The 11,989-nt window shown below is 36.5% G+C and overlaps 1 protein-coding gene across 1 annotated transcript; it reads left to right on the top strand.

Annotated features, from left to right (window-relative positions):
* Positions 1 to 6,307: 6,307 nt before the first annotated feature.
* On the top strand, positions 6,308 to 7,258 carry LOC104850457 (olfactory receptor 11H6). The gene has a single exon (XM_019205034.1). The coding sequence runs from the start codon at positions 6,308 to 6,310 to the stop codon at positions 7,256 to 7,258; it is 951 nt and encodes a 316-aa protein (XP_019060579.1).
* The last annotated feature ends 4,731 nt before the right edge of the window (positions 7,259 to 11,989 follow it).

Below are 11,989 nucleotides of genomic sequence, written 5' to 3'. Positions count from 1 at the left end.
CACAGAACAAGTTTAAAGTGAATTGAAAAGTCTCTTTGCTCAAATATGAAGTGATTCTGTGGAGACTTATTCTGAGCATCTGTATAATGTATTAGAAAGATATGAACACATAAGTCAGTTTCCCTTCCCTGAGGTAGAAGCAGGACCAAAACAGTAACTGGAAATGGAAATGTAAGAGAGAATAAGGACATTTTTTTTTTTGCAACTTCTATAAATGAAGGATGATCAGAGGTGAGGTCCTGCCTACCTTTGTAATGAACTCTTTGTCTTTGGTTATTCAATCAGAGGCTAGAAACCAACCAGACAGAAGGTAAAAGAGAGGGCCTCTAGCTACTGGTGGAAGAGTCTCGAAAACCTCTGACATCCTTCAACTTTAAAGATTCAGTGAGTTCAGAGACAAAAGACTATGTGATTCCTAAGAGTCCATTCTAATCTGATTTTTGTGAGGCCAGTGAATATGAGCAATACTTGACTCCAAGAAATAGAAAGTCAGTCTTGACAGTTTATTTCCTCCAGGATGAAGGAAAAAAGTGAATAAGGGACATTATCCTATTCCCACAATTGTGTCCCTAGGATATAATATGTTGAATCCACTGTCCCTCATAACTACAAAAAGTAAGTTGAAAATAGGGATTCCAAGAGAAGAGGGGTAATATCTAACAGAAAATTAAAAATAATAGGGATAAATCAAAGTCTCCAGTAAATATGCTGCTCCCAAATAGAAACAATGGTCTATAGTCTATTACATTTTCTCTATTTGTCTTAATGTTAAGTCTTTGTAGATCGTTGCTTTGATTTTAAATAAATGGATGAGAGGTGATCTGATTAGGCTATGGATAACTATAGAGGAGCTAACGTGTATCACAAATGTCAGACAAGACTAACATAATCCTACGTTAGCTGATTGCTCTGCCCTTCGTAATTCAGTTAACTTGATAGAGACTACCTTGTTCTGAAATACTGCCATGAAATTACAATGGCAGAACATCTCATTTTCAGTGACCCATTGATGCCATTCCATAACCATATCTGAGGATGAATTAAGCTTACTTGTTGAAGTTGAAATCTGTGTGGTATTATATTTTTAATCTATTATTACCTCAAAAATAAGATAGCCATATAAAATGAAAACTATTGGGAAAAAGCTAATTCTATTTAGGCGGTGTGATCTGAGAGATACCAGAAAGACCCAACCAAAATCTCCTCAGATGATCCGATAATATCTAAAGCACCAGTGCTGATTTTGGCTGTTTGTTTGTTGTTGATTTTAGTTCTATGCACTTTTTTCCAAGAATAGTGACAATTTAGACACATTTACATTGAAAGTCCTTCAGAATGGTGAGGAAATGGTAAAACACCAACAAAAGTAAGAGCTTTGGTTTCTGTCACTTACTGATTTGAAACTTAAAGCATTTGACCTACCTGAGCCCTTTATGTCCTCATATATAAAATGAGGTAATCACTACTATGGCCCCTTTCTAGACTGAGAAAGCCAAAGAAAATAAACTTGGTCATGAAGATCAATCTGTCCAAAACTGATCCTCTCCCAAGCTGCCCTTGAAAAGAGGACATTTTCTCCTCCACAGAAGTGAGAGCAGCTATTTCTCAGGGCTTAAAGCAACTGTTTCCTATTCCACCTGGCCCATGTGAAGATTCCTGTTACCAAATTCTCATTTCCTGTAACTGTAAACCTTGAATCACAGTGCCCAATCACATCAGAAGGAAAGTTGGTAGTTACTCTACCCAACCACTAAGTTTGAGCCTAGAAATCGTACAACAGACAGGCTATCTTTATTTTGATATTCTGTATGGCCCTGATTACATTAAGAGAGGAGTTAAGTCTTGCTCAATTACATAGCTAGAAAATCCATAGCCTAAAGATTGACAGGTCTCTGTTGCAATGTAACATCCTAGATTTCTGTATGTCATTGTGATTATCATGAGCAAGAAGGCCCACATTCCTGTGATTAATCATGGGTCCACGGATCTCCCCCAACAAATGCCACTCCAGTTAACCTGGTGTGAGCACCACCTAGTCCTGTACCTTGGTGTACATTACAAAGAAAATAAAAACTACTAAAATCTTCACAGATGTGGTGTGTTAGATTTATGTGTGAGTTTATTAAATTTGTTTTCCTAAAGAAATGATATTGGAAAAGGTGAAGAGAGAGAGCATTTGAACTCTAGGTTTATGATACCAGAAAGTAGGAAAAAAGATAGGTGAACAGAGATGAAAAAATCCATATTCCATATTTCTTCTGGATTAAACTTGGTTCTAGATCAAGGCCTAAAATTTAGCCAAACTTTCTTCTATCCCCTTGAATTAAGATTTCTCCAGAGTAGAATAAAGCGTTAAATTAAAGAATGCCAAAGAGAAGAAAGGTTGCATCAAAGCCTGGCTTTCATGAGACTACTTGTTCTGAAATGGTGCTTCTTTGGTACTGATCTGTTATGATCATTTGAGGGCAGTTTTTTCCCTTCCACAGGAAACCCTACATGGAAGCAAGGCAAGGAAGGTTCAAGGTGGGAAAGTCACCACCCAGAAAATTCTGCAGATAGAAACCCAGGTGGCCTGAACACAAACCACAAGTGCAGCCACAGGAAATGACCCTACTCAGTCGAACCCCTGCCAGGGAAGAGAGTCTTTAAGAAAATAGGAGCTCTAGGGTGTTTAGTTGGGGGAAAAAAAAAAGCCTTAAGGAAGCTTATGAGAGAGTTAAATCCTTACTATGGTCTAAAACACCTCAGGAGCACTCTCCTAGTCATGTGTATTTATATACCACTTAACCAGTCGCTTGCTTAGAATTCCACAAGCAGAAAAAAATTCTTCTGTATTTTATTTATTTTAACAATATTTATATTATTTTTATTTGTCTAGTTGGTAATGTTTTCAGTACACAACATCAATATTCCTTGTGTGGAGCTGGTCAGAGTTCATACTGCATCTTAATTCCTTTCCCTCACCACTCTCTCTACTCCCTCCCCATCTTGATTGCCTTCCCATTTGAGAAATATCTCCCTTCCTATTTCCTATTATTTTTTATTTTACTTTTTATTTATTATTTGGGCTTCTCATAAAGGAGAAATCATGAGATATTTAAACTTGTGTGTCTGATTTCTTCCCTTTAGAATTATGGCCTCAAGGTGCATCCATTTTCCTAGAAATGACTAACTTTATCTTTTTTAATGCAAAGCAGTACTGCACTATATACAAATACCATGATTTCTTTATCTGTTTATCTGCTAACGAACATATAAGCTGCTTCCTAGATTTAGCTATAATTAATTGTGCTGCTATAAATATGGGTATGCATATATCATTGTAAAATGATGTCTTTAACTCTTTCAGAAAGACATCTAGTAGGGGAATTGCTGGGAAATTTCTGTTTTGAATTTTTGAGAAATCTGCATATTGATTTCCATAGTGATTGTAGTAGCTTACATTCTTATCAGCAATTTAGAAGGGTTTCTTTATCCCACAGCCTAATCAGCATTTATTATTTGATTTCTTGACAATGTCCATTCTTTCTGGGGTAAGGTGGAATTTTGGTGTTATTTATTTGCACTTCTCTAATGGCCAGTAATCATGAAAAACACAACCTTGTATTCTTATGTATTTATTGGCCTTTTGTACTCATTCTTCTGAGAAATATCTATTCATTTTATTTGCCAGTTTTTTGATTGGGTCTTTAAATTTGGGGGTCTAATTGTTTTTAGTTCTTTATATTTTATAGATATTAGTCCTCTGCCTGAGTAAACTGTGCAGGTTGCCTTTTCACTGTTGGTTGTTTCTTTTGTTGTGCAGAAGCTCTTTAATTCATAATCCTGTTTGTTGGTTCTTGGTACTATTTCCTTGGCAAACAGGTTTCTGTTCAGAAAGTCCTTGCCTATGCCTCTGACTTTAAGAGTTTTCTCTATTTTATCCTGTAGCAGGTTAAATGTTTCTATTTTAACATTTAATTATTTGATCCATTTTGATTTTAGTTTAGTACATGGTGAGAGATATAGATGTAAATGCAATCTTCTGCATATGGATAGCCAGTTTTCCTAGCACCATTTTTTATCTTTATTAAATTTATTGGCACATTTTAGTTATACAATATAGTTACAGTCTTCATTGGGCCTTGTACCTATACATCTCTTACCTTGGTTTTTGTTTTTCCCCATCCCCCAGCTCTCCCTTCAGCCCCTCCAACCTTCCCTGTTTACAAGGACATTGTTTCCATGTTTTTCCTTTTAACATTTTTTTCTTTTCCCTTTTACCTTTCCTCTACCCCTCTCACTTGCTCTACTCCTTTAGACTTTTCTTCCTATTACACAATATCAGTTATACATTTTAATCCTTATTTACACTTTTTCTTTTGCACACCAGAGAAACTATTAGGTATTTATACATGTGTGACTTATTAATTTCACGTAAGAGTATGACCTCTATGTGCATTCACTTAGCTATAAATCTCTCTAGTTTCTCATTCTTAATGGCTGAGTAGTACTCCATTTTATTAAAACACACACATGCATGCACACACACATACACACACACACACACACACACACACACACACACATATCTTCTTTATCCAGTCTCCAGTTAATGAACACTTGAGCTGTTTCCAGTTTTAGCACTATTTATTAAAGAGGCTATTGTTCCCCCAATGAATGTTTTGGGTTCCTTTGTCAAAGATCAAATAATTGAATGTGCTTGGACTTGCCTCTGCTTCCTCTATTCTGTTCTATTGATCCTCACATCTGTTTCTGTGCCATGCTGTTTTTATCACTGTAGCTTTGTAATGTAATTTCAAGTCCAGAATTGTGATGCCACCTGCTTTGCTATTGTTGCCCAGATTGCTTTGGCTATTCTGGGTTTCTTCTTGTTCCATGTGAATTTTAGGATTTTTTTTCTACTTCTATGAAGAATGCGGTTGGCATTTGATGAGATTTGTTGGGATTGTGTTAAATCTACATCAGTTTTGGAAGAATGGCCATTTTTCCTTACATATGTTCTGCCTATCCAGGAACAGAGAATATCTTCCCATTTTCTGATGTCCTCTTCCGTTGCCTTTATCAGAGTGATGTGGCTTTCATTGTAGATAACTTTCACTTCTTTATTTAGGTTAACTCCTACTACTTAATATTTCTTAATTGTATCATGAATGATTTTTTTGTAATTTCTTTCTCAGTGTTTTTTTTTTCTTTGTTTGCAAGAATGTTATTGCTTTTTGTATATTGATTTTGTATCCTGCTACACTTCTGAATTTGGCTATTGATTCTAGAAATATTTTGGTGGATTATTTTGGATCTTTATGTAGAAGATCATGTCATTATTTTAAAATTAGATTAATTTATAATCTACTTATAGAGAGTGTAACATCCAGCATAATAATTCATGAGCAGTTTGAAAATTTTTATTTCTTAGTATTTTACAAACTCAACTTTTTTATACATACTGTTTTTATGCAGCTCTTTTTTCAACCTTGCTATGTAAATATTAATATTCATATTTTACAGAGAAAATAATGTACTCTTGCACAGTAAGACACTGCTTATGAAGTGACAGAGCCAGGATTCAAGACCAGATCTATGATGTCTGGAAAGCCCTAGCTGGGCCACAGTAGTGGATCTCAAACCTGGCTGTAGCTGTGACCTTCAAAGGATTCCCTGCATGTTCTGATAATATGAAAGAATCCAGTGTTCAAAACCATCCTATAGAAAGACAATAGATATTAATAACAGCACCAATCTGCCACTTAATGTAGCCAAGTTGTAACTTGCTTATAATCATTCTGGTCCTATGTGGTTATTTTTTAATATCTGGCTTATGAGCCCTCACATTCTCTGCACTATTTTGCTTAGACTATAGAAGTGTGCTGTTCAGTAAATCTGTCAATTCCAACTGCTTTAAGTGAATTACTCAGGATAAGTTGACATCCCTGTTTGACTTTGGCTAAACATTAATCTGTATTGCCTAGTCCAGTGTTTTCCAAAGCTGGGTGCACCAAGCAACCTACGGAGGATTGCAGAACCATGTATTTAAATACCTATTTTTATTTAAATTTGAAGAAAACTTTTCAAAATACCTTATTTATTATATTGATGGGCACTGATGTATATATGGCTTATAAGTCAATAGATTTCTGTAGAAACATGTCCCAGCAACAATACTTTGGAGTATCAAGTGAAAATATAAGAGGTACTACTGGTCTAGATCACATCTTTTGTGATCTGGGAAGTGTGATCATTCAGCTAGGGAGGAATCAGAAGGCAAAACTCCCTCTGGGTATGCAATTAATGTAGCAATCATCACAGGATGGAAGGAAATACACTCAGAGGCAGAAATACATCCTACGAGGTGACTTATTTCATCCTGTTGGGCTTCCCTAGTCGCTGGGAAATACAGATCTTCCTTTTCTCCATGTTCTTTATGACTTACATCTTGACTCTGTTTGGAAACATGGCCATCATGTGTGCAGTTCACTGGGACCCCCGGCTCCACACACCCATGTACATCCTGCTGGCCAACTTCTCCTTCCTAGAGATCTGGTATGTCAACTCTGATGTGCCCAACTTGCTGATCAACTTCCTCTCAATGGCAAAAACCATCTCCTTCACTGGGTGCCTCCTCCAGTTGTACTTTTTCTTCTCTCTGGGCACAACTGAATGTCTGTTTCTCTCCATCATGGCCTATGACCAGTTCCTAGCGATCTGCCGCCCCCTGCACTACCCCACCATCATGACTACGAAGTTCTGTTACAGGCTGGTCATCTTTTGCTGGGTCTATGGTTTCCTCTGGTTTCTGATTCCAGTGATACTTATCACCCTGTTGCCGTTTTGTGGACCAAATGTGATTGATGACTTTCTGTGTGACCTTGGTCCCCTGCTGGCCCTAGCTTCGGCCTGTGTCCCAATCCCAGGGACTGTTCTCATATGTGGCACCATGAGCTCCCTCCTCATCTTTTCCACCTTTTTCTATATTATCAGCTCCTACACCCTGGTGCTGAGATCTGTCATGCAGGTGCCCTCCTCTGCTGGCTGGAAGAAGGCCTTCTCCACCTGCTCTTCACATCTGGCTGTTGTATGCCTCTTCTATGGCTCCATTATGCTGACGTATGTGAGCCCAGGGTCAGGACAACCAGAGGGCATGCAGAAGTTTACAAAGTTGTTCTACTCGGTTTTGACCCCTTTATTCAATCCAGTGATTTACAGCCTCCGGAACAAAGAAATGAAGGATGCCTTGAAGAAAGTTCTGGGAGATTTCTAAAATTGGTCTATGATGTTAGTGAGTTTTATTCAAATGAATTCATACTATAAGCCTCCTGTCAGTGAAGAGCCAGGATAGATGGCAAATAGATGTGAAATTTTCAAAGGCTGTATTTTCAAACCTGAACTGTTATCTAAAAAACAAAGCCTTTCCCCAGGCAAAATCAATTGCCTCTTCCACAATATGTTACTTATACTTTGGTTGAACATGTCTATCATTCTTTCTTGTACTATATTTAGCTGTACAGAAGTGTGTTTCAATGAGCCTCTCTATCCTGACTGGACTATAAATTACTTGAGAGAAGTGACTATTGTTTATTAATTTCTGTAATTTCAGAACTCCAGATAACACATTGATATCAATAATGTTAATCTAAATAAGACAAATGTATTTGTTCCTATTTCCTGGCCAGTGTGTCATTATTTTTTAAAGAAGTTTATTGGTACAATTTAGATATACATAATGATCACATTCATCATAGGGAATTTGTGCCTATAAGTGACACATCTTACTACTCTTTTTTTCCAGTTCACTCCCCTTCCCTTCAACCCTGCTTCCTCTCCTTTACAAGAGCTTTGTGTCTATTTTATTTTTCTTTTCTCATTTTTTCTTTTCTCTTTCTTCCTTTCCCCCTCCTTCTCCCTAGTGTCCCTTTCCATTTGAACCTTTACTTCTTATTTCACATTGTCTATTATACACTTTAGGCCTTTTTATACTTTCAGTTTCTCACACCAGAGAACCAATGTGATATTTACATATATGTGTCCAATTTCTTAAGAGAATGGTCTCTGGGTGCATCCATTTAGCTATAAATGTCTCAAGTTTAGTTTTCTTTATAGCTGAGTAATACTCTCATATAAAAAAAATCGTTATCCATTTATTGGTTGATGGGCATCTGGGCTGTTTCCAAGATTTAGGTATTAAAAACTGTGCTATAATGAACAAGGGTGCACATATATCTCTGTAGTATAATGCCTTTAGTTCTTTTGGGAAGATACTGAGAAGAGGGAGAGCTGGGTCAAGTGGAACCACTAGTCCTAGTTTTTTGTTTTTTTGTTGTAGCGGGGATCAAACTTGGAACCTTGTACTTGCGAGGGAGGCAATGGAATCACTGAGCTAAATCCCTGGCCCTAGTCCTAGTTTTTGAGGACTCTCCACACTTATTTCCAAAGTGGTTGCACCAGTCTACACTCCCACCAACAGCAGAGAAGGGTTCTTTTTTCCTTTCAGCCCCACTAGCATTTGATATTGGTTGATTCTTGATAGCAGCCATTCTTTTTAGAGTCAGATGGAATCTCAGCATTGTTTTAAACTGCATCTCTTGTATGACCAGTGATGTTGAACATTTTTTCTTAAATGTATTTGCTTCTCCTGAGAAGTGTGTATCCATCTCAGATGCCCCTTTTTGTATTGGGTCTTCAAATGGGTGGGCTTTTTTCAGTTCTTTAAATATTCTAAATATCAGTCTTTTCGCTGAGGAACAGCTTGCAAATTTATTTCCACTCTTGCGGTGTCTCTTTTCTCTGTTGATTTCTTTTGCTGTGCAAAAGCTTTTTTAAGAAGGTTAGGTTTCAGTATTGGTGTGATATTTTTTGGGCAATCGGGGTTTTATTCATAAAGTCTTTGCCTATACCTATGTCTTCAAGAGTTGTAGCTATTTTTTCTTCCAGGAGATTTAGTGTTTCTGTTTTAATATTTATATCGTTGATCCATTGTAGTTCTAGTTTAGTGCATTGTGAGAGATGTGGGTTTAGTTTTACTCTTCCACATGTGGAAAGCCTGTTATTATTCTAGCACTATTTATTAAAGAAGCTATCTTTCTTCTTTTTTTTTCTTTTCCTTTAGCCCTTTTCTTCCTATTTCACATTGTCAATTATATCATTAGGATCTTATCTACTGTTATAGTTTTTCACACCAGAGAAACTATTCGGTGTTTATACATGTGTGACTTATTTATTTCACTTAGGAGTATATCCTCAATAAGAAAAAAATATGAGAAAATGAAAAAATGGAAATAAAGTGTCTGTAAATGGGGAGGGGAGGGGGTAAAGGTAGGGGAGGGACAAGGGAAAAAATGAGAACCAAGACTGTCATGTAAAGGTATGAGATGCCAATAATGGATGTAACTGTACTGTACTGTATACCTGAAATGTACCAATAAACTCAATGAGAGGAAAAAAAAAGAAGCTACATTTCTTCCAGTAAAGATGTTGGTCTCTTTCTCAAAAATAAGGTGGGTGAGTGTGTTTAGAGTTGGTTTTGCATCTTCTAATCAGTCCCATTGATTATTGGATCTGGGTTTTTTTGCCAGTACCATCCTGCTGTTTTTATCACAGTAGCTTTGTAGTATAATTTCAAGTCAGGGATTGTGTTGCCTCCCAGCCTTGCTTTTGTAGTCCAAAATTATTTTTGCAGTTGTGAGCCTCTTCTAGTTCCAAATGCATTTTAGCAATGTTTTCTCTTGTTCTGTAAGGCATGGTATTGATATTTTGATTGAGATTGTATTAAATCTGTATAAAAATTTTGGAAGTATGGAAATATTTTTACTATATATTTGATCTTCCTACACATGAGCAAGGGATATCTTCCTATTTTCTGATAGTCTCTTTGATCTCCTTTTTCAGAGTACTGTAATTTTCAATGTAAAGATCTTTTACTTCCTTTGTTAGACAAACTCCTGAGTGTTTTATTTTTTCCATGCTATAGAGGAAGATACTGTTTCACAAAGTTCTCTCTCAGTAATTTTCTTATTCCTGTATTAATTTTTGAGTGTTGACTTTGTATCAACACTACTACTGCACTACTGCATGTGATTATTAAATATGGAAGTCTTTTGATAGAGTTTTTGGGGCCATCTATGTACAGTATCATGTTATCTGCAAATAATAACCATTTAATTTCTTTCTTTCCTATATTTTTATCTTTTTTAAGTTTATTGGTACATTTTAGGTACATGATACAGTTACAGTCATCACTGAAATCTTGTGCCTTTGTATGACATATCTTGGTTCTTATTTTTCCCCATCCCCCAGCCCTGCCCTCAGCCCCTCTAACCTTCCCTATTTACAAAGATTGTTTCCATGTTTTCTCTTTTTAACTGCAACGTTAAATGTGAATGATATAACCAAAGACCAAAGACCTGAGAATAGAAGTGGAAAGATAAGCAGGACCCAACCATCTATTGTCTAAAACAAATCTACTTTAAATAAAAATAGTTACAATGTATGCAACCTTTAATCAAAAGAAATTTTGAGTAGCTCTAAATATCAAAGTAGACTTCAGAATAAGGAACTTTATAAGGAATAAGGAAAGAAATTGCACAATTCAAAAGGGATCAAATTCTAGGAAATCAAAACAATTATAAATGTAATCTATAACTAACAACAAGCCAAAATACATGAAGCAAAAGCTGGAAAAACTAAATTGAATTCAAGGAATAGATTTTGCTATACATAAAGTTAAAACTAGGGCCGGGATTTAGCTCAGTGGTTCTGCCACGTGCCTAACAAGCACAAGAGCCCCAAGTTCGATCCCTGGTATCAAAAAAAAAAAAAAAGTAAAACATAAAGTTAAAACTAAATAATTTTTTGAAAATAGATTAAATAATTCCATTTATGTGATGTTTTAAAGCAGTTATAATGATGGCACATTAGTAAAAAATGTAAAGCAAAGAATCATGCTAGGGACTGAATGGTTCCCTGGATTTCATATCCAGAACTTGGAATGTGATGATATACGGAAGTGAGGTCTTTGGGAGGTAATTAGGCTTTGAAGTCATGAGGGTAAGGCTCCTACATTAGATTAGAGTGCTTATAAGTAAGAAAAAGAGACCAGCACTCACCCTTTCTCCCTCCACCCTGTGAGGACACAATAAGGAGGTGTATTTAGAAGCCCGGAGGAGGACTCTCTGTAGGGAACCAAATCAACTGGCACCCGGACCCTTCACCCCCAACATCCCAAATTGTGAGAAATGCATTCCTCTTCTTTAATACACCCAGCCTACATTATTAGGTCACAGCAACTGCAATGGTTTAAGTATTTGTCCCTGCCTAATCTCAAGCTGAAATAAACTGGCAGTGCAATGGCAGTGGAAGTGGAAGACATAAGAGGGCGGGAGTCCTCAGTGAGTGGACTCAAGCTTTACTGAGAGAGTTTTGGGAAGTGGGCTCTTTCTCTTTGCCCTTCTGCTTTATACCACATAGTGCTGCAGTAAGAGCTCATGACCAGATGCCACAAACTCTTCTTGAACTTCCCAGACTCCAGGACTGTGAGAAAATAAACTTCTGTTCACTATAAAATATTCATTCACAGATATTTTTTTGTAGAGGATTGAGGCACAGACCAAGCACGTTTTACAATAAATGTGTGTATAAGTGAGAAATATCATTGGAAAGGAAACTAAGGGACTTCCAATGCCTTAATTCTTACAAGTTCAAGTAGCAACCCAAAGAAACTATTTTGTTTATTGAATACCATATACCCAGATTATTAACAATCATTCGTTCTTACTAGAGATGCTTTGAGCCATGATTAGAAGAAAAATTCTGTTAAATATTTACATGTGGATGTGCACACTGGCGCTTGCACATGTGCCCACACACAGGTAATGAAAATAGAGGGATACAAGAGTTTGCAACATATTTTTACTCAATACCTTACTTATCTAAAGCAAGAAAATGTCAGCCAATATACCAACTTTTAGGAATGCCTGATATATATATTAAAAAAAAA

Source organism: Fukomys damarensis, unplaced genomic scaffold, assembly GCF_012274545.1.
Source record: "Fukomys damarensis isolate Sample0158 unplaced genomic scaffold, DMR_v1.0_HiC HiC_scaffold_17, whole genome shotgun sequence".
Classification (NCBI taxonomy): Eukaryota; Metazoa; Chordata; class Mammalia; order Rodentia; family Bathyergidae; genus Fukomys; species Fukomys damarensis.
This window is presented reverse-complemented; position numbering and strand designations above follow the sequence as displayed.